Source organism: Cryptomeria japonica, chromosome 9, assembly GCF_030272615.1.
Source record: "Cryptomeria japonica chromosome 9, Sugi_1.0, whole genome shotgun sequence".
Classification (NCBI taxonomy): Eukaryota; Viridiplantae; Streptophyta; class Pinopsida; order Cupressales; family Cupressaceae; genus Cryptomeria; species Cryptomeria japonica.
The window spans coordinates 349,729,300-349,753,757 of NC_081413.1; the positions used below are offsets into that span (position 1 = coordinate 349,729,300).

Consider the following 24,458-nt stretch of genomic DNA (forward strand, 5'->3'; position numbering starts at 1 on the left):
GTCTACCATTAGAGGAAAGATTTCTATCTTCATCTTGAGGATTGATCACTTAGTTTGATCCAAAATGTTGATACAAGTAATTCTCCATTGGTTTAATCTAGAAGCTTTCAAATTCAAACTCTCCTTTGGCTTGAATATCTTCTTAGGACTCCCCTTGACCTCTCTAACTTTGTCTAGAGTACTAGTGGAGTTAAATAATGCTGCCTTCTTTTATCGTCTCTCTTTGGTATCAATGTAATGTCCCCACTTTAAAATAGAATTTAGTAATAAATAATAATGATAAAATTTTCATATTAAAAATTAAATTAAAATATGAAAGAATATAATTAAATATAATTAATTAAATTTTAATTAAGTTAATGAATGGTCAAAAGACGCGGAAGGAAAAGTTGCGACTCCCTCAACAATGAGATATAAAAGGGAGAAGAAAACCTCATTTGAGAGGGAGATAATTTGGAAATCAGAAGTGCATATCTGATTTAAATAAGAAGTGCAGATCTGATTATGAAAGGTTATGACCCTTTCAATTGGCAGAAATAATGAAGAGTTGCACTCTTTCAAAAGGTGCTAAATTGTTAATAGTGAAAGGGTGTGTCTCTTGCCAAAGGGCATGCATGATGAAGAGTTGTGACCTCTCCCTCACATTGAGAGATATGAAGGAAAGGAATCAAAGCATCCTGTAAAATTGCCATGGATTGGATCAGATCAGAACTGTTATTAAGTTACAGGCAGTAACATTCTTGTTCTTGGTGGTATGCATGGGGATGTGTTTAATAAGTATGCTTAATATCTGAAGCCCGATAATGTTCTTATGCAGAATTAATAGTAATATTAATATGGACTGCAATATGTATGACAGTCATACTTAATTTCATATATATACATAATACATAATACATAATACATAAGTAATTAGTATACTTATAGTCTAAATCATGTTATTACTGTTTGTATTTAAGAAGATGGGAATGAGATGTTCCAAAGAGGGGCAGTCTAAATCTAAGCAATAGGCTAAGTCCCAAGATAGAGTGGGGATCAACGACCCATAAGCCTTGAGGGTATAGACCCAAGATAGGTAAGGGCTTGGATCTGTAAACTTTGAGGGAACCTATTGTATTTGGTCTCTAAGCGCTTTGGTAACATACATCGACCCTTCTTTTTTAAACTGAAGTAGAACTATGAATACTAAGAGCTATGAATAATGAAATTAATCATCTAATGAGGAAAATAAATAATCACTTGTTAATAACTAATAAGTTGAACAATATCAATGACTGGCTTCATGATTCATCAATAAGCACTGCTGTTGCATTGTTAATATCATATCTACCACCTGGTAAGAAAGCAATTGGTTGTAAATGGATTTTTAAAACTACTAAGTATAAAGCAGATGGTAGTATAGATAAACATAAGGCTAGACTCGTAGCCAATGTTAAAGTTTGACCAGATTTATATATGGTATATTTTAAATTTTATTGTCACTTATTTGATAGTTATACTACAAATTCCTTTATGATTCAATATGCAGAATATATAAACTAATTCGAACTATCCTCAGTTCAAATGATGTATATTAATCAACAACAATAAACGATCTGCTGCAGCAGTTTCATAACCTTATTGTAATGCTCAGTATATATTATTTCTGCATATATTATTATCGACTGTTCAACGTCGACAGCACCCAAAGTAATTTGCTTGCAGTAAGGGTTGATTGCATATAGTATAAGTGTTCTCTGTGTTATGAATTGTTTTATCGACTGAATACTATAGTCGATAATATATGAAAGCATATCGATACACATAGAGTCATGACTCTATGTGGAATCGACATGGTTCCACATAGAGTCGTGACTCCTATGTGGATCCACGCATATCCATAACAAACACTAATCAAACCTTAATCAAATCGCAAGTATATACAAAACCCAATTGGTAATCCATAACTGATAACAATCATAATATAATCAATATTAATCGGAATGATCAATATAGCAATCGATGATTATATTATATGCTCGATACTATACATTGTCGATTATATACATATAAACACACAACAGATTGTTTATTCAAATGATTATAAGATCATTCATTAATGATTATAATAAACTGATTAAACAGTTAAATTTAAATGAAGGATATAAATTAACAAGTTTAATATACAAATGTCTCAGGCCGAAAAGGCCAATTAGATTTTTGTATTAATCAGATCGGTTGGATTCATCTGACGGAAGCTACACATTTCTAACACTCCCTCTTCGCTAGGGAGGAAATCCTTCTATCCTTCAATAAGTAATAACACCTTATAGTAAACACAATAGTTCCATTTAATGTGTGAGGGAAAGATATCACCTTACCGTGATATAAAAAGTTATGACATATCCATGGATATCACATCACATGATATCCACCATAATCATAGAATATAATATCCACCATTATGGCATGTCCATGGATATCACGTCTCGTGATATCCACCATTATGGAATTTTAAGGATATTAATTTATGGCATGTCCACGGATATTACGTCACGTAATATCCACCATGAATATCTCTTTTATGTAATATCAGCTATGATGGGCTATCCATGGATATCACGTCTCATGATATCCACCATTATGGTATATCAACTGATATTACTTCATGGCATGTCCACGGATTTTACGTCACATGAAATCCACCATGAATATCTCCTTATGTAATATCCACCATTATGGCTTATCCATGGATATCACGTCTCATGATATCCACCATGATGGCATATCCATAGATATTACTTGTAGAGATATAAACCATTATGACATATCCATAGATATCACGTCTCATGATATCCATCATAATGGTATGATCAATCAATATCGTAAGATCGTCATCTTACGATAATGATCAGATGTACAAGTGTTCATCATTGAGAGATCGTCACCTCACAATAATGTTCACAGGCGCTCATCAAGCACTGAACCAAAGAAGTCATGGAGTCACACACATGACACTAATCATGAACCATATCAGATTAATAAGATTTAATAAGAGTTTACACATTAAACATCTTAGAAAATACATTAGTACTATTAAAACAAATCAATGTCATATCAGATTAATAAGATTTAATAAGATTTAATAAGAGTTTACACATTAAACATCTTAGAAAATACATTAGTACTATTAAAACAAATCAATGTTGTTGAGACCTAATCTCAGCTAGGGCCACATTTTCTACCATACCAAGCTTACCTCGAAAGTACACAAACTTTATTCTGGAGAGAGGCTTGGTGAGAATGTCTGCCGTCAGTTCATTAGTACTAATGTATCTTAATTGGATAACATACCTTTCCACTTTATCTCCACATGCCTTGACCTTTCATGAATTAGCATAAAGGCCTTCCAACCTATATACATGGGACTCCATCTCATGAAGCATAATTCTTTGATTAATCACTAGAGAAACCATCTTGACATGGTCCACTCCCTCTGAATCAATATGATCAAAATCCTCGAATATCAATCGAAGCATATCTTCTCAGTTGCTCCCTCTGTCACAGAAGCATCTCCTGCTCACATGGACCCAATCATGGAAGATATCTTGCTTCAGGAGATTCTCATTTTCTAGTATGATCCTCATATGTCTCAAAGTGTAAGATCCAAAATCACTACGGAACTACTGTCATAAGGTCGAGCCCTAGACATGAATATGACTATCCTGAGATTCAGAACAAAATCCCCTAGCAGTATGCTCCCTCTCATTTGGAGAGCCCTCGTCTCAACTTTTCTTTGTAACCATAGATGCTATCATCACCTGCACAAATGCCTCTATGGCTTTCACAAGTGAATTGCACTTCTGCAGGTAAATATTTGTTTTGGAAATGCAAAATCTCAGAATCTCCACTAAAGTCCTCTACATATTCTTCTTGAATTTCAATCTCTTCATCACAAATAGAACTTCAATACTCTATAACCTAAAAAGCAGCAGGCTGTGATTCTAAAGATGTCCTGTATGTAAGGGAGAAGTTTCTCATAGTAATTGAAGAAATTTAAAAAACAAGATATCCAAATGTAGCTTGTCGTAAGGGGACATCTGTTGACAATGTTACTTCACAAATAACACGCATAATGTAATTGCGTGAATTAATAAATACATATGAAATTCATGAACATTATTCAACCATAAAACTTATCTCTTTCAAATCAGAATATGAATCCATCTGCATCCTTTTGTGGAAGAGTCTCATCTACATCCGCAATGGAAGCTTGAGGCATAGTCCTGGTTGGACATTGCATTGCATAGTGCCCATATTTGTCACATCTAAAACATTGGATTTCTGAAATATCCTTCCTTCTTTTGAAAGTAGGAGCACCATTGGATTCCTCATCTTTCTTCCTTTTGAAAGATCCTTTCTTACCTTTCATCTTTGAAGAGTGCGAGGCAAGAACATGAATATCTTCATTTATGGAGCTTTGGCCAATGCCTCTTATCGCCAATCTAGACTCTTCTTGAATGCAATCTGTTTTTAGACGATCAAACTTAGGAAGTTTAGATCGTGCACTTATCCTTTGAATGAATGATTCCCAAGAAGAAGGGAAACCATTGAGGGCTAACATGGTTAACTCTTTACTTTCATTTGTGTAACCAATGGTGGAGAGTTGATCTCTTAGTTCGGTTATCCTCATGAAGTATGCGGTGATCGTTTTGCCCTTGATCATTTTAACATGGTGGAGTTGTTTCTTTAATGCGAGAGCTCTACTAGTGTTATTTATCTCGTACATACTTTCTAATGATTTGAACATATCATAGGCTGTTTCCAATTTTGAGATAATTGGTACAATGTGGTCTTTTACTGCATCCACTAACATTTTCATGGCTTTATTATTCTTTTTCATCCATTGAGGCTTCTCACCTTCGTCATCTGGTTCAGGTACAACTTTCTTTACGAATTCATCTAATTCATTATCGCTTAAGGCAATCATAATCCTAAACTTCCAAGATACAAAGTTGGAAGCTCCTTCAAGGCGATCCCCGAATCTAACACCATTCACCATTGTGACTTATAGAAGAGAGTGAGGAAATCAAGGGTATATGAAGAGTAGTCTTGCCTAAATAAATCTGATCTGATTTTATCCTTATGCTGGTTCTGATACCATGTTAAAGTTTGACCAGATTTATATATGGTATATTTTAAATTTTATTGTCACTTATTTCTCAAAGAGGCTCCTAGAGTCTGGTTTATCAAAATTGATGAGCATTTGCCAAAACATGGTTTCACTAGGCATCCATATGATCCAAACCTCTACCTCAAGGATCAAGGGGGGGATATTGTGATCATTAATGTATATGTTGATGACTTGGTTTGAAAGATGCCGACTACGGAATGTAGCAATCTGACTTAGTTTTCTGATTTTTAAAATTCCTTGGCCAGCGGAAAAGGAAATTGGTTTTGTTTGCTTGTTTTGTGGTTTTTTGCTTTTTTTGTGTTTTTGCAAAGTATGTATGCCTTGGAATTTAAATAATGCAATTGAAAAACAACAAGAAACATAAACTAATGACTGAAATAAAATTTCAGATTGAGTGATTTTTATAACAGCAATTATCAAAAGCCAATAAACAATGGAATTCACTAAAGACATGCCAAAATTGGCCTACCAAAGGTCCATTGCCTTGCCTGGAGGGCTACTTTATTAGCATAAATGAGTCCAAGTGCTGCTACAGGAGCTACCAATGACTCCTAATTGCTCCAATGAGTTTATTTCCTCTAGAAAATAATTACCAAAAACAAATCTAACATAAATAGACCAAACTGTTGCTGTTTCCTTCAAACCCCCAGGAGACTTCACTGAAAATGGACAATTTTCCACATTGATTTGCTCCTATCTCTCTCTAGTGACTTCATAAGCCTGAAAGAATGATTCCAATCTTTATTCCTACTGCTGACAATGAGATTTGTACAGAAAATTCCAAGTAAAACCCTTCAATTTATTTTTTATGAATTCCCAAGCAAGCTACGGGTGTACGACTAGGCTGGGAGAGGTATGGCTGGCCACAAACTCCAATAATTCACCAAAATTTGCTCTCTAACTGTTCAGATCTGATTCTAATGATTAGTTACTGCTGTAAGTGTCAAAATTCCTCTCAATAATACCCTTGTTGGTTAGATATATGCATTCCCAGCACTCCAAATTGACAAAATATGAAAGGGTTTTCGTCCTTTCTCTCAGAAATGGAGGTCTATGTCCCCAATTCCAATCCACACACCTGCAAAATACGTTGCAAACCTGCAAAATAGTTTTCTTCTCAAAAATCTTCAATCACATAATGCAAAAATGAGCTCCCAAATGCTCTTTTAACATTCCTCAATCCCTAATTCGAATTTGGGGTTAGGGTTGGACTTTTGGCATCATTAAACATGTTAAAATGTTTATTTTTATTAAAAAAGTACTTCCCCTAAGTAATTTGACCCATTGAGGGTCTAATTCCTTATCAAAAGAAAATTTGCCAAGAGGCCACTTTATTAATATAAAGTGATTGTATTATTTCACTTTATTATTATTTATTTAATTCAACTTAGGAAATATTTTAATATTTCCTAATTTATTCATAAAATGAAGTTCGCGACTCAGATTTGAATTCCGTCTGAAGCACTGCGATCACTGATGTTGTTTGAGTCTTGCAGGCCAGCTGACAATTCCTCCTAAAAAGCAGGGACTCACCCTTAAAAATAGGAACCTCTCTCAAAACACCTGTAACTGCTCAAAAGGTTCCTGCTCTGCTCCTTGTTCCCCCGGGTGGTCATCCAGTCAACTGCCAGTTCTCCCTAAAAAATAGGAGACCTCCCTAAAAAAGTAGGAACTGTCGTCTGAAGGTCCAAAATAGCTCATAGAGCCCCTGCAAAGCTTCATGACCCTCAGAATGAGTCGCCTAACCATATCGTTGACCTACGGGAACTCGAATGGTAGGTCAACCCCTGCTCATCTCATGTTGCCTAGAAAAGGGGACATTACATGGTTATCCTCAGGTAGCTTAGAATAAATGGTTGAAACAACCAAGAATGATCTCAAGAAGGCTTTTGATATGACGGATCTCGGGCTACTGCACTATTGTCTTGGCTTAGAAGTATGGCAAACAAATCACCATATCTTTGTGTCACAAAAGAAATATGCCAAGACACTGCTCGAGAAGTTCAGAATGATGGATTCCAAACCCATGTCTACACCTATGGAATCATGTTTGCAATTGTTTGTTTCTGATTCATCTCCTCAGGTGAATGCAACTCTCTATCGACAAATGATTGGAGGTTTGATTTATTTGACTTATAGTAGACCAGACATTAGTTTTGCTGTTAATTATCTCTCAAGATTCATGCAAGAACCAAAAACATCCCATTGGAATGCAACAAAAGGGTCTTAAGGTATATAAGTGGTACAATGGAACGTGGTTTTGAATATAAGAAGAGTGATCAATTCTTCTTGACTGGGTATGCATATGTTGATTATGCAGGTTCAATTGATGATAGGAAATCCACATCTGGATTTGTTTTCTTCTTGGGTGTCGGTCCTATTTCTTGGGGAAGTAAGAAGCAAGCTACAGTTGCTCGTTCTTCAACAAAAGCATAGTATCGTGCAGCGAGTGCAACAGTTTGTGAAGTAGTTTGGCTATGTCGCATATTGGAAGGATTGGGGGCACCTCAAAATCAGCCTATTGGTCCTCTATTGCGATAATCAGAGTGTTCTCAAGCTTGTTAGGAATCCGGTGTTTCATGAACGGACCAAGCATATTGAAGTTGACTGCCACTTCATACAAGAACATGTTCAACAAAACAACATCCAACTTCAATTCTACTCAACTTAGGAACAACATGCCGATATCTTCACCAAGACTCTTGCACACGTGAAATTTGAAAGTTTTCAGGATTCTCTTATTAGTGCTTTAAAGAAATGATGTAATAAGGGGGGAATGTTGGATATTCCATCATTGCTTCCACGTAGATAGGTTGTTTAATGTTTTTTTTATGGTTGTTATTATTGGTATGTAAACTTAGTATATTTGTTTAGTTTGTTTATAATTTGTTGAACCTGTGAGTGCCAGATAAAGCACACGGTTGCAGTCATCCTCATGTATAAATATCTTTCCATAATGCAAATGAGTTATTCGATTGCTCTGCAATATCTAATATGATTCACTCACCTTTGATGGCTAAATCTTGCTCCTCCAATGATTCCTACGCCTTTGATGCATGTCTCACACCTTTGTAGTCTTCACCTTCAAAGTAAAATGCAAAAACTTCAAACCCTGGCTGTAGAGAAAAAATCTTCAAAAATGCAAATGAAATGAGCTGAATGAATGTTTTGATGCATTTCATGCATCATGAGGGGCAAAATTATGCTTTTTAGGTTAAAAAAATATAAAAAAAGTGTTTTTTAATTGTTTTTTTGAGCTTTATGACCCGTGAGTCCCGTTTTTGGGAACCCACGAGCCTTTGTCCGCCCGGGTCCGCTTGGGTTTTACATGGATTCTTCCCAGGTCCTTCCTAGGTGGTTGGGTCCTCTGTGGGTCTTGCGTGGTAGGACCCACAAAGGACCTAGCCATGCAAGACCCACAGAGGACCCAACCACCTGGGAAGGACCCGGGAGGAATCCAGTGGGAATTAGGCTCGAATTAGGACCTGAGCGGAATTGGAATCAGGATCCAAGGCTTTTTGGGAAGAATCGATAACTTAGCTATTTTGTAATGTAAGGGGGACTCTACAAAGGGGGAAATTTTGGAGAAATTTTTAAAGTGTGTATAGGAACTTTTGGCTTCACATTTTGTACCTAAAGCTTTTTGAACTTGTATATTTTCAAAAGGATAATAAATAATGCATTTAGTTCTTATGTATAAATGTGTTATCGAGTTATCATTATTGATTTATTGTATGTATGTTAAGTTGGTAATATCTTTGTGTATTTATGGAATCCATTGGTTTGTAATTCAAATGTTATAATTGATGAAACACAATCATACCTTGTTATCTTGGTTTGAGTGTGCTAAGGTAATTTGTTTCTTCTTATGTCGAAATATGTTTTCCTTCTTTGATCACCATTGCATTTCAAAACTTATTTTGTGTTAAACCCCCTTTGTAATCGTTATTAGTCATGAAGTCTTATTGGGTATTCGTATGTCTGCCAATGGGGTATTTGTTCTCTATACTCTTTTAGTTTTATGTTTTGTCCTTTATGTACATTTAGGTTAAAAGTACACAAAAATCCTAAAAAGTACACAAGGGAGCTGCCCCTCTCAAATGTAGAGGAAGATTGTAGTTTCACAATGATCTCACCAACTGTTGGCATGGTTTGTTACAAGTGCGGTTGCCGTTGCACCAAAAGATTGACTTGTTAATGCCCGATACAACCACTAGACTTATAGAATCCGCTCGAGACAGTTAAGCCATGTCACAGACTCGAGCGTTGCGTTGCACAACACAACGAGACCAAGGGTGCACACCTTGCAACAATCCCCCCCTAGCGCAAGCGAGGAGTTTGAACCTGTGACCAAGCTCTTATACCACTTGTTACAAGTGCGGTTGTCGTTGCACCAAAAGATTGGCCTGTTAATGCCCGATACAACCACTAGACTTATAGAATACAGAGGAGGTAGTTAAGCCATGTCACGAACCCGAGCGCTGCGCTTCACAACACAAGGAGACTGAGGGCGCACGCCTTGCAACACAGTTGTCACTGCTCTTTGTGTGAACGGGATCAGTTTTTGGAGACAAAATCGTAGTGACAATTCTATTTACCAATAGGAGTAAAAACTATGTTTGTCGTAAGAGGCTCATTTGGTCAAGTTATCAAGAGTTTTCTTACAAACATGACACAATGGCTAATGTTATCAAACACATCCCATATGTTTTTATCAAGGATGTTCAATCCATAAATCTTTGCACTCACTCATACTAGTAATTTTTGCACCTTCACCACAGAGTGTAACCCTTCCAAGCCATGGAGTGTCAATGAACTATTGAATACAAATTGAAGCATTGATCTCATGTATGCTACCATGTGTAGGGAGAGGTAATTCCTTTGTGTTTGCTCATTTCGCATCTTATACCCCAATAGCTAAAGGCGTGCAAATGAAGTTCTATCTCTAATCTCAAAGGTTGCATGAGAGAAGCAATGATAACTTTTGACCAATTTAACTTTCTGCCATGAAATTTTGCCAAGATCGGTAGAATGCTATGATGAGAAGAACCCAAATAAATGAGTGCGTTTTGATTTGACAAATCTTGATTTTAATGGTTTTTAGCTAAGTTATTGGGTTCTGCAGGTAAGGCCTGAAATTGGAGCCGGGTACGAGCTGAGTTCCTGTACGAGTCTAGTTCGCCCCTAGGTTCATCTTGGGTGCGGCCCGGGCACTCGAATTTGGAAGATTCATAATTTTTTTGGTGTTTTGCCTTTGTGTGTCACCTCTGTGTTTTGCCTCTGCTTGCAGTTGAACTTGAATCCTTGAGCCTTCGTGTTTTGCCTTTGCTTGCAACTAAATCCTTGAGCCTCCATGTTTTGCCCTTGCTTGCAACTAAATCCTTGAGCTTCCGTCTTCCATCGAACCATATATTTTTCACACATGATATGACGCACCATGCATTACTTTAAAATATTTAAACTTTACATTAAATTATTTAAACTTTAAATTGAACTTATATAATATAAGTTTTATATATAACTAACTTATATCTATATAAAATATGCTTAAAATTATAATCGAAAATATTATTAATTTATAATAATATAAATAATAGATATATTGTAATATAAGATAAATTAATAATATTTTAAATTAAGTTTTTAAACATTTTTTATTATTATATATAGATATATATATATTGGTATTAAGTGCATTTCTTTTATAATTTTATTATATATATATATATATTTATTATTATATATAGATATATATGGACGTACCTGTACGGGTACCCAAGGAAATTTTTTTGCCGTACCCGCGAATCTGTACCCAATTCTGTATCCGTATCTGTACCCGAATCAGTAGCTTAGGCTTTCCGGATTAGGTCACTAAAAATAGAAGCTTTAAATCTTGTAATTCGTAAATTGGGTCAACACGAAAATTGGCCACATTACTTGGAATAGCATCAAGATTAGTCCTATAAACAGGTTCAACGAACTGAGTCATGGTTTTTAAAATACAATCATTTTTGCATTTTCATCAATATGTAGCATCGCTCTCAGGATTAGAGAACAAAATTTTGATTCATGATGGCTATAAGACCTTCGTGTCATCATCATCTTGCAACTACTTGGTTTTTGTCTTTGACTCAGGGAATGTTTATGAAGAACACAACCTGGAAACGCTTAGGATGCACACTAGTCAAATTGAGTCAGTAAAAACTCTTGTGTATGTCGTTTTAAAAATTTGCAGTCTAGTTTAAAAACAGGGCAACACGATTTAATTGGGATAGACTTGAGATAAAATTGAGAAATTGAAAAATGGTAATAAAATCATAAAACTAGGGGAAAAAGTTTGTTTTGATCTTTCAAGCCAAATAAAGAGAAAAAGTGCTGCTTTTCTGTCTTGCACAGTCTAAAACAAATTTTAGTTTTCTTTTTAAAGCAAAACAAGGGTTTGATGGTGGTAGGGACCTTCATGGTCTATGTTGATTTCCATAGTTTATCACTTTTAACCATGCTAAAAGTGTCCAAAATCTTCATAAAATCCAGGCACCAAGGCCATAGAGCAGTTGATAGGACCTTAATGCAACATAATAGATATTCACTAAAGAAAGAGTGCCCGAATTGATCCATTATTTGGCTAGTAGAAATCCAAATCTAGTCAATTTTCTGTATTTCAATCTTTCTCCTTGGCTTGGGGAGGGTGAGGGAGTGGAGGTTGGGGGGTGTCTTGGATGACTGAATCTTTCTTGGGGGACTTGTGAATCTGGCGAGTCTGTTAGAAATTCTGAGTTTGTCAGAAAGTTGCCAAGACTTTTTGGCGAGTTTGCAGCCCTTGTTTGGCCAGGTTTGCTCTGGGACTCAGTGAGTCTGCTAGATACTGATGAGTCCTCAGATCCAGCTTCTTCATGCAAAGCTGAATTGCTGGGAGGTGTGGTTCTAGATTCGTCCAAGTGATAGTATCTAATAAAATTTAGATGGCAGAACCTTGGGTTAAAGGAAACTCCCATGAAAATGTCTTCAGGGGAGAAGGCAGAGATACAAAAGATAGAGGGGGCACTTTTAACTGTGACACGGAGTCTGAGGATGACCCTAATGTGCATTGAGGGAGAATAAGGGACACATGGAAGTGGCAAATCCATTGTCTACCACTTTGAGGTATGGACCTTGCTGTCTAAAGTGCTATCCTCTCTTGTGGATTGTAGTTCAAATTGTGGCAGTTTTGCATGTTAGTCTTAGACCCTTGTCCGTACCAATTTCTACACACATACCTTCAACATTATTGTTTTGAGTCTATCGAACCTTAGTAACTCAGTTAGAGAAACGAAAATCGCCAGAAATCGCCCAAACTCGGCGAGTCCGAGTCCGAGTCACTCCCCACGAGTCCAGCAAACTCGGACTCAGACTCGACCGAGTTTGGGGTCCAAACTCACCTAGACTCGGCCAGACTCGGCCAGACATAGACTGGTGTCCAAAATCTCTAAATTTCTTGAGTTTTTCACTTTCCCGAGTCCAGCCGAGTTTGACTCCGAGTCCCGAGTCCGAGTCCGAGTCCGAGTCCGAGTCCCGAGTCCGTGTCCGAGTCGGCCTTGCCGAGTCCGAGCCGAGTCCGAGTCCCGTTTCTCATCCCTTTTTTCTAATAATGATGATTTAAGGTGGTTTGATAATTTGTGTTGTAAACTTACATCAATCTTTGCAAATTTGCACCTAAGCCATCTTTTTTGAGCTACTAATTTCGTTGTCAGATAATGCTCCTCCTAACAACTCTCCTGACCTTGAGCAGGCCCTAAATAGTCAGATAGAGGAGTAAAAAGTAGAAGAAGATGCAGATGGACCACAGTTGCTGATAGTTATTGCAGTTTAGAGGATATTGATGTAAATAATATGGATTATCAGGGTCACTCTGATGATGACCAGGATGAGTATGCATCCTAGCATCCTGTAAAGTTTGGAGTTTATCAGAAGGCTATATATCTTGAATGCAAACAATCAAATAGAATACACCTTCCTATTTTTGAATTCTTCATCATAGAAGTTTGAGCAGTTTCCCAGAGACAAATATAATTAAGTTCCACTTTTGCAGAATGCTTGCTTTCCTAAAAGTATTTGCAAAATGGCTATTCACAAACAAATCCTAAAAAGTATCCTAATGATTGGGCCAGGATCCTAATATAGCTTTCCACAAAAGGATCCTAATGTATGCTTAGTTAAATGTTATATTGTGTTAAATCCTTTTAAGAACGTCTTTTCACAATTGGCTTTGCTTTGTCTTATTTCAAGAATCTTATATTATAAAAAGTAGAGTATTGACTTTAGACTGCATATTTGTATCAAGTTACAAGTTTATTTCTTTACCTGCATGTGACTTTAAAATACACATAATAATGATATCGTTTAACAATATGAAGAATAATATTCTAAAATTCATGCGTTTATTTTTAACTTTTTATTGATATTGGTTGATTTAATTTGTAAAGTTTATCTTAAATAGATTGTTTTGTAGTTGCCACAATGTTTAATAGTAATACATTTTTTTGTTACAACTTTTTATTCTTTTGCCTTCAGTTTTATTGCACAATTTACTTTCTTGTTTTCCCATGTTTGGTATAATGTCATTCTTAACATTTTGTTCTTTGCTATTGTAGGTTGCACAAAATGTTTTTGAAGTGGGATTAAAGAAATTTATGCTTGAGCCAGCGTATATACTCGAGTATGTATGTTTAAATCAAAATTTTAAACAAATAGCGTTTTAGAAAGAAATGTCAGTTCCTGATCTATTATACCGTTGACATTGCATAGACTAGGGAAATGACCTGTGAAAATGCTTCCAGATTGTTTTGAAATAGATTTTTCTTAATCTATGGTTTTTATAGAAAAAATAAATTTACTTATATAGGGTTTTTTATGGTTTACAAGTAGTACAAATTAGATCCAACCCCTGTTACATGATGAAAGAGAAATGGTTGACAACTTCTTTTTGTGCATAAATTAAAAAAGATATGCAGATTTCCTTTGCCTCTTGAATGATGATAAAAACATTCGAGCATTATTTGAGCGAGCTCTCAGCCTTCTTCCTCCAGAGGAGTCGACTGAGGTAAATTTCAATTTTGATCTAATGGATTTTTTTAAATGATTGTCAGACATTGAAAGGGAAAAAAGTTCTTTCAATTAAGCATTTTTTTGTGATTCTTTCTTACGCTGTTCACATATTTCATTATTGTAGATCTTCAGTGTCCCCATGGATATGTTAATCAAGAGTAATTTTTGTAGAAATTAATTAACATACACAAAGAAAACACATTTGTATATGTTTAACAGCAGAGTATACTGTGTCTTGTACAATCACACAGCTTGTAATAAGTCTTGCTTGGTGGGAGCTCTGGTCCTGAGAAATAGTACAGTTTGCACTCTAACACCACCTTCTTGTACAAATACATATTTAAAATGTACTATCATTTTTATCTATTAACCCAAAAGGTCATAATTATATTACTGTAGCCTATGTGACTAAATCTATTTCCCTGAGAAAGACTTAGGATCCTGGCCCAATCATGTTCTCATTCTTTATTAAAGAACCGGCATGGCTGCTTGGTTAAGATGGTTTACATAATGGAATGCTTCATCAGAATATACATAAGTTGTTAATCATCATTGTTCATGTAAGGTTGTTAAATGATTATTAAGAATTTTTTCTTTTACATGAACCGACCTCAAAATTTTCACTGCACTGACTAAATATTATATCTTTCAGTTGACATTAACTTGATGCTTTTGAATCTAGGTATTGCGTTGATTGAATATTACATCTTTTGGTCATCATTAACTTGATGCTTTGGGATCTAGATACTGTTCATCTGAAAGATAAGCAAGATCGTACCATTTACATAATGTTACAGTTTCTTAGGAAATTACAACCCAAAATCACAGCTACAACATACCATCGAAAATGAGAGTGTACTTATTCTTCTTGTTTAGCTTATGTGGGCTTATTGTAACCAACGACAAATTTATCTGAAATTGGGGCCACCTCTGTTTTCTTAAATTGGAAATTCTAGTTCTTTGCAGACCTCTGTTTCCTATCTTCAAGTCGAGCTTTTATTTTGCATGTTGAAGAAGATTGAGTGTTTACCATATTATGTGTACTCTTTATTGTGCTCAGAACATCTGATCACATATTATTTTCAGTAACTTTATTATTTCTGCTGCTCTTCGTGCTTTTCTTCTTGTTGCCTGGAAAGTTATTTTCATATTTTAGTTTTCTTCACTATGCCAAGTTAGCAAGATGTCTCCACAAGGTGTCACACTTGTTCAATTGGGTATTGGGCATTTTATTTTGGAGATCTTGATTTGATTTTCTTCCTTTCTTGAGCTGCATGTTGAGTATCGTTTGCCATCTAAGGTTTTGGGTTTCCCAAATAGCCCTCATATCTGGCTCGAACGGCTCCAATTTTGGGTCTTGGCTTCGGTTCCTAAGTGCACCTAGGGGTGCCCAGTGGGAACTGCAGGCAGCAGCACCCAAATTCAACTAAAAAATGACAAAAATATTTTACATGAAAAAGTAACCCTAAATTGCTTTTTGAAACTCTAAATTGACTAATAGTCACTCAAAAGCTGTCATTTGATAAACACAAGGGTCAAGACACAATAACATTTATTGCCATTCCAACTTCTTGTTTTTCATTTTTCAAGGTTAGTGGTTTTTTCTTTTTGGTAGTGAAGGATTACAAAGGTGTAAACTGTGTTTGCTAAGTGTTACGGGAAACAACTAGTGTGCACCAAGGAGATTTATGGAACAAAAATAAATTTATTTTGAGTTTTTTGAAAGCATTTTTGAGATTATTTCCAATTCCAATCTTCCTATTATAAAAAATTATCCTTGGAGTGCCTCTTTTAATTATTATTCATTTTTGGTCCCTTTTAAATGTATTGTAGTGTTGTTTTTTTGTTCTTGTAGTATTTTTCTAAGTCAACATACCTTGGTGTTACATCTTGAATTTTCTCATTTAATTTTTTCATTATAACAGCAATCATGTAAAATGGTTGCTACTTTTTCCAGTCCAATGAGCCAAGGGACAGATAGGCCATTCAAATTTAATGAAGCACACCTCTTTGGCAACATTTTATAATGATTGAGCAACTTCCTAGAGGTGGGGTTTCTTTTTGGCATTGTAATTTTTGCCAAAGTTTGAGGACTCAGACTCGCCGTGGACTCAGCAGCCCAAAACTTGGACTCGGACTCGGACTCGGGAAAGGACTCGGCAAAAAAGAAAACCGTAGTTTTACAAAAAAACAAAAAGAAATTAATGCATTTAGAGAACATAAGAGCCATAATTGAAACATTACACATGTCATATGATCTCCAAACACTCAATATTTGAAATTTCATTTTTCATACTCATAGTTTCAAACTTTAAAATGTATAACAGCAGCATAAGTTTATAAAGGTTTACAAAATTACATATAACGATATGGCCAAATGTTAGAAATAGCAAAGTAAAGAGAAGAATACATCTTTCTCTTTTCTCTCCTAACATAACTCAATTTTCAGGCCTTGAGCTAGTAGTAGTAGGTGCTGAGGTATCTAAATGGTGAGATGATTCTTCTTCAAAATCAAAGTCCTCATTTCATCCTTATCTTTGTCCTTCTCCATTTCTTCCAATCCTGTTGCTTCTGCTTCTTGTGCTGCTCCTCTCTATTTCTGCAACATCTTCTTCGGTAAGGAGGACATCATCACCATCATTTGTTCATTGATGGTCCAATCACCGTATGGATCAATTTCATCCAAGTCAATGGCCTCATGTGAAATACACTCCACCTTTCTAGTGCGAAGGCGAAGGTTGTATTGAACGAAGACAAGATCATTGAGGCGCTTTCGGGTCAACCTATTTCTCTTCTTTGTGTGAATGCTCTCAAATAAACTTCAATTCCATTCACACCTAGGAGCACTATATGGTTGGGACAAAACGTGGATGGCTATATTTCAGTGTTCCACGGGCGTTGGGGATGGGGGGACCAAGGGCCTAAGTTTGGGGACGGCGGCGGGGGTGGCAGGGTGGTGGTGCTGATATAGTTATACTTATACATATAGTACTTGAAAAACTAGTTTTGAAAAGATGTATGACAGTATAACAGTATGAGAATTAGATTTCAAATGAAACTATAGGAAATACCAAGATTTCTTCAATGCCAATTGCTAATTAGTAATTGCTAAATAAAATTTGACAAATGAAATTGTCAAATTGGAGATTTCTATGATACCGAAAAAGGAAAACAAAAATATGAAAATCTGATGCCATTGCAAAGTCTATAATAATAAAGATGATTACATGATTCATCATTACAATGAGTAGCCAAATACAAATACGTGTAGAAATAGCATTACAAAAGAGACTAGAGTCAAAGCCAAAATGACAAAACTCAAAATGTAGCTAATGGAGGCTTCTAATCATCTGCGAAGAACTCCTCACTGGAATTGTTGGACTCCTGAAGATCAAGATCCCTCAAGCTCACACCAAATAGCCTTGCATCTGAAGTGGTAGGATCATCCTCATCAATCTGTGAAGGCTCCTTTGGCTCTACATCCCATCGTGCCGCTGGATTCTCCTTGTACACAAGTGTCTTGCGGTCCATGACACACAAAGCATTGTGTATAGCCACAAGCTTGTCTGCTCTCTTAGAGGTAAGTCTTTTCCTCTTAAGAGAGTGGATGAAGCTATATGTAGACCAGTTCCTCTCAGCAGTTGAAGAACTGGAAACCTGGGATAGTAGACAGATGGCTAGAGTGGTGGTCAAAGATTTCGGGCCATGACAATTCCACCACAAAAGTGGGTCCTCCTGTGCCATAGTGTCTATATCCATCTTTGCCGCATCTGAATAACCTCTAAGATTGGCAAATCTTCCCCACTCAGTGCGAATTGTGCCGACATCTTTGGAATCAAACATCTTCTCTATGCACCTAAAGAAACCCGCCTACACATCATTATCGTGAATCGGTGTCACTCTACCCAGTCTAGCCTTGTACCACTTAGGTTTCAAGGCAAAGGCAGCCATATGCAAAGGAGTGTTCAACTTGTCCCATCTATGCTCAATGATAGGCCGGATTTACTCATTGTAGAATACTAGAGAGGGGTCCTTCACTTGCACAACAACCCTCATTTGGTCAAGCATAGAGTCAATGCACTCATACACCTCTCCAAGGTTAGGTGCATCCCCATCCCCATATCTGATCACCTAGAATGCTGGAGAAATGATGGAGACAATGTATTTCGCATCAGTCCAAAACACATCACTCTTCAGTCTTCACTATCTCCTTCACCCTTCTCCCCTACTCTGTCTTGGCCTTAGCCCACCTATTCCACTCATTAGTCATAACCATGAGTTGCAATGCCTCTTGCAACTCAATCATTCTCTCCAAGAGAATGAAATAGGATGCATATCTAGTCTCAACTGGTTTCAAGAACTCCTCCTTCGCGAAGGTTCTGAAGAGTGCATGTGAAGTTTGGTGGTTGCAGATAAACATTTGCACATCTCTCGCATCGGTGACCACTCCTCAAATCTAGTCAATCTTCCCCATGTCCTTGAGTGCATTGATCATGGCATGCACACAACATGGGGTCCACCAAATGTGTCTATAGACTGCCTCAATGAGTCTCCTTGCTGCTCTACACACACGGGCTACATCTGTCACTACTTGGACCACATTTTGTGGCCCAACCTCCTCAATAGCCTCCCTGAGGACCTGAAACTGGAAATCAACATCTTTACGATGCCCTCTACAATCAACTGCTCTAAGGAAGTATGGGCCCTCTGCACATGTGACCATGATGTTGATGAGTGGACGATGGCTAATGTTCGTCCACCCATCCATAACTATGCTGCACCCCGATGCCACCCAACATGCCTTCATCTTCTCCATCAAAATATTGATCTTGGAATAGCATTTATCCAAGATCGAGGTCCTCATTTTCGTCTCCCCTGATGGCACATAAGATGGTCCTCTCTTTGCCACCATAGCCATCATCTCCCTATAATAAGGAGACCGTGTAACATGAAATGGAATGCTATTGGCAAAGAAGAACTTGCCAATGGATTCATCTATCTCATCTCTTAGCTGCACATTAAACATATCAGCAATGGGGTTGCTCCGTGGTGTCTGCAACCTACGTTTCCCAGCCCTAGCGACAATAGAAGTGGAAGTGGATGGAGATCCAAACATCATTCCTCTCGTCTGCGAAGCATGAGAGTATGTGGTGGATTTTGGTTGTGCTGAAGGGCTGCCCTAGCAGACAAAGTAGTAGGCATTGAAATATTGTGTCATCTGGAACCCCCCAAAGCTTGTTAAACTCAATTCTCTACTGTATATCTTTAGCTTCCTCCAAAAACTTACAATGTTTCACGCCTTTTCCTCTCCAAAAGAGAAAGTGTGCATTCACCCTACTAATGCTACCAAACCATTCAGTGTCACAAATGTTGCACTTCCACTTCCTTGTTCCCCCACTTGAATGTGATGTGCCTTGTACTGATATTCTTGAAGCAAACTGTTTGAGAGGTGACTTAGGATCAAAATGACCCCTAGCATACGGTGCCAACAACTCTGAAGGGCAACCTGTACTAGCTGGTGCACTTGCCATAGAACTAGATTGGGCTCCAGGATCAGCCCCATGGTCACGCCCCTCATTTTCAGGTTCATATTCTGAATCATTCTCACTATGAGAATGGATTTCCATCTCATCTTCACTCTGGCCTTGGGAGCTCATTGTGAAATTGACACTACATTTCACAAAATAAAAATAAAAATAAAATCAGCCTAGTTTAACAATATCTTTTTTTTCCTATTCATCTCAAAATGAGATTTGATGTGAATCATTCATCATTTTGCCGTCAAGATTCAACATCAAATCTCATTTTGAGATGAATAGGAAAAAAAATCCAAAAATGACATTGAACAATGAAAATCAGAAAATAAAACCAAAAACAAAAACAAGAAAAAGTTGAAAAACCCTACCTTGTGCTTGAAAAATCTCTCCAAAATGCAGTAGAATCTTCTTCTTCCTTTTCTTCTTGCTTCTTCTAGCTCCCATCACACTTGCAATCACTTTTCTCATCCCTTCAATCAATCTTCTTCAAGTTTTTCCTCCTCTTCAGCTTGCTAGAAAAAAATCTGTTTTTCAAAATGAGAGTGGAATCTGAAAAAAACATGGTTTAGTGTTGTTTTGGGGGAAATGGTGGGGCCCACGTCCAATTAGGGTTACCCCTTAACCCCCCCAAAAGTCACATTTAAAAAAAATACTTTTATTTATTGCACTTGCCGTAGGGTGATAGGAGACGTTTGGGCGTCTTCCCGTCCCTCGAGAGACGTCTGCATGTCTCTCAAGAGACGGGGAGACGCCCAGACGTCTCCCAAGGAGACTTCTCCACGTCTCCACATCTCCGATGACGATTGGGTGGCGGTGGTGGGACGGCAAGGGACGTCGCGTCCTCGTCCCCTCGTCCCGGAGACGTCCCCCTTTGGGAGACGTGGCCAAAAATGGGGCGGACGCGTCCCCATGGAACACTGCTATATATTGATGATTAGGCATGAAAAAATCATTTATAAATATTAGAATTGAGAAAAAAAATGTAAGAATTAAGTTTCTAGTTTTTTTCTTGTAGTATTGAACTAATTTTTTACCTGGCTGTTGTTTTCCTCTCCTATCAATTGCTTGTGAATAGAAGAGTCTCCCCTCTGCACCCTTGTAGATCTTGAACAATGAACATTTCCAAATTCATAAATAGATAGTCAAACTCAACAATGAACATTTCCAAATTCTAGAAAATTTCAAATCTCACCTCCAACTCATCATGAACCTGATCTCTCAACTCAGGATCAGGTGCCATCTTATCAATGCATGCAACAACACCTGCCATGACCTCCTCATCAGCCCTAAATGAATCAGAGAAGTAGAATTTCAGGTTCAAGAAGTAGGTAAAGGCATGTATCGGTTGGTGGAGTTGGTTTGTCCACTTACGATCAATGATGCGCCAAAGGATTTCACATTTTCTTGTATTTCCGTCATAGTAATGTGAAATGGCCTCTTTGGCCCTATCCATGGCCTCATAAATGAAACCCATTGATATGCCCTCTGCATCCACCATACGAAGAACCCTTACCAAAGGTTTTGTCACCTAAAAAAATGAAAACAAATTTTAAATTAGTACAAAATTAACTCCTAAAAACAAAAATCAGCAAATAGATTATCTTGTATAATGTTTACATTTGTGTTTGTTACTTACCGCAATCATCTCTCCACTTTTGGTGAACCCTTCATCAAAAACAATGCTTACAATCTTCTCTGCTTCAACTCTTTTGGAGTATGCAGATTCTAATTAAGCATCAGACACATACATTTTCTTAAGATGAGGAATGGCACCAAGAACGCTTTGCAAAGTGAGGAAGCGGCTAGCAAATCGTGTCACTACAGGTCGCACAAGGTCCTTGCCATTTGTGTGTTTTCTCATTAAAGCAAGGACTCAAGTATGGTTGTAGATAAATTTGGTGACATTTTTTGCATCTTCAACCACCCTTTTCACCCATCCAATCTTCCCAATGTCATCTAACAACAAGTTCAATCAATGTGCAACACAAGGAGTCCACGTAATTGTAGGATGCCTCTCCATAAGCATTCTACTTGCAATTGCATTATCCGTGATAATTTGGACAACATTTTCAACTCGAACTTCTTGGATCACCCCATCCAATAGATTACACAAAGTTTGTGCATTTTTTATTTCATTTGAGGCATCAATAGACTTTGGGAATACCATTGCACTATTTGAAGCCACCAAGAAGTTGAGGAGAGTCCTATTCCGTCCATCTGTCCATCCATCCGATAAAATGTTGCATCCTTTTCTCCTCCAAAATGTTTTTTGATCATCAACCTCAACTTGTGTATTTTTGACGGCTTGCTCTAGAAATGGCCTACTGAAGTCACTACTTGTTGGTGCCTTAAACCCCTTACCTACAACTGTAAATTCATTAACCAAACCTTCCCAATACGTGTTGTTCGCCGCATTGAAAGGTAAATTATTGTAATACCAAAAGTTTGCTGCTGCTATCCTTGCTTGCTCATGTTTCTCTCCATTCCATCTTGTACCTTCAAGTGAAGGTTGTGCTCCTGGAACATTGCGTGGAACAAAGTAATTAGGGTCTGATCTAAGAGGAGTCTCACTAGCTTCACCCTCATTGTCACCAAAATATGAAAGTGGTTGACGTAAACTTGGGCTTTTGCGAGTGCGGGTACTCTAAGTGGACAATGTGGGATTCATTGCAATTGCTCTTGCTTTCATTTTTTGCCTTTCTTCCTATTGCATATCATACTTAGCAAGCAGGACCTTCATCTCTCTAATAATCTCCGGAGTTGTTTTGTCACATATCTCCACATTTTGTCCAGGTATTTGTACAAGGTGGTATTTTAATCTATTGATTCCTCCAGTCATCCATTTGCCACATTCGGTGTAAGTGACCTCTCTCTTTTTGTTTCCCAGTATCCGATACTTCCATGCTTTGTCTTTTTGTCTTCTTGGCTTTGGGGTTGCCCTTGGAGTTGAACTTGCCATTGCTGTTTTACCATGAAAACATAAAAAAATCAGTAGGGTTTTGTAGAAAATCAACAAAAAAAAAGGATAATGAATCATTTGAAAAAGTAGTGTTTGAAAACAAGAGAAAATATAAGGAAATAATTTAGGAAGGGAAATAGATAAAATTTTGGCAACATATCCCCTTTTTTTTAAAGATTTTTTTGAGTTTCAAAACATGGAAATGAAAAAAAAGAAGAAAAATCCTTACCTAGATCTCTTTTTCTATTTTGATCTTGTTTGCTCTCCTTCAAACCATACAGATCTGTTTTGAATAGATACAAATGCCAAATGAGCGAAAAAGTAAAAAATAAAACACTTTAAAACATTGGTTGGGTGGGTTTACCTAAGTCAAGAGTTTGTGCCGTGGACTCGAGAGTCCCAATGTCAGACTTGCCTTAGTCCTTGTCTCAAACTCGCGAGTCTACGTTGAGGAGTCTCCTGGACTTGGCTAGCGAGTCCATGGCGAGTCGATTCGGCCCGCCAATAGACTCGCGAGTCTAGGCGAGTCCGGTGAGTCATTAAACTATGATTTGTGCCATAACAAGTATAAGAGCTTGTATAGTCACCTTGGGATACAAATCATAAGTGTGCCAATTTTGGATGCATCTATTGCACAACTTGCCATAGTCACTTTAGAGGATTATGAGGGTCCTATATAGCAAAGATGTAAATATCTTAATCGGCAATAAATCTTTTGGCCAAAATTTTTAAAAAAAAATTCAGGAAAAATTCGGCAATAAATCGGCAAAATTATCGAACATTTGAAAAAATATAATTTCTTAAAATATTCTATAAAAACACACATATACAAATACAAAACAAATACATTCTCTGAAGTTTTAAGTTTTAAATACATATATATAACAGTAACATTTTTTCATCTAGTTTTCTATAAATCATAGAGTTTTAACATTACTGTAACACCTTTACATGTAGTTTTAAGTTTTAAATACATATATATATAACATGAATTTATTATTGTTATATATATATATATATATATATATATAGATATATATTACCAGGAGTTTTAAGTTTTAACAATTTTAATTTTTAACAGTATTTTTAACACTTTAAACTTTTAAGCTTTAAAAATGAGCAAGAAACTTGTGAATGGCATCGGGCGAGGGAGCATACTCGACAAAGTTGCAGCCGAAGTCACCAAAAATGCTGCCGAAGTCGCCAAAAATGAAGCCGAAATCGGGCGTCGGGTGTTAGGAACAATCGTGCGAATATGGAGCGAAATCGCCTTTTGTTCTTTTGCGTTTCACATTATTTAGTTTTCGTTTTCACTTTTAGGGTTTTTGTCGGTTTTGAATGACGCGATTTTTTATTTTTTAATCCCAATTTAATCGAAAACAATCCTGATTTTTTTTGCCAAAACCTTGCTATTTTTAGGGTAAAATCGGGCGCGATTTTAACACTGATTAAATCGGCCATTTGCCTCGCGATAAATCGCGATCTGGTCGTTTTTTAGCCGATATTTTCATCCTTGCTATATAGGATGTAGTCAATGGGAGTGGCATTGTAGTTGCTTGTGGCCTAAATGAACAGGAAGAATGTTTATCTACAAAGACACAAATTGAAAAGGAAAAGGAAATATATCAGCTTCCGACCACTAAAATAATGGATTATGAGTTTGAGGATAATGATATTGAAGACATATGATTGGTAGAGTTTGCTA

General features: G+C 36.9%; 1 protein-coding gene across 3 annotated transcripts in view; it reads left to right on the plus strand.

Moving 5' to 3' along the window:
• LOC131029706 (cleavage stimulation factor subunit 77) overlaps nucleotides 1-24,458 on the plus strand; it is a 205,659-nt gene that overhangs the window by 56,215 nt on the left and 124,986 nt on the right. For all 3 annotated transcript variants that reach the window (XM_057960309.2, XM_057960310.2, XM_057960308.2), the window contains exons 15-16: nucleotides 13,804-13,868; nucleotides 14,156-14,252. In XM_057960309.2, the coding sequence (XP_057816292.2) occupies nucleotides 13,804-13,868; nucleotides 14,156-14,252 (162 nt within the window). The remainder of the gene's footprint in view (nucleotides 1-13,803; nucleotides 13,869-14,155; nucleotides 14,253-24,458) is intronic.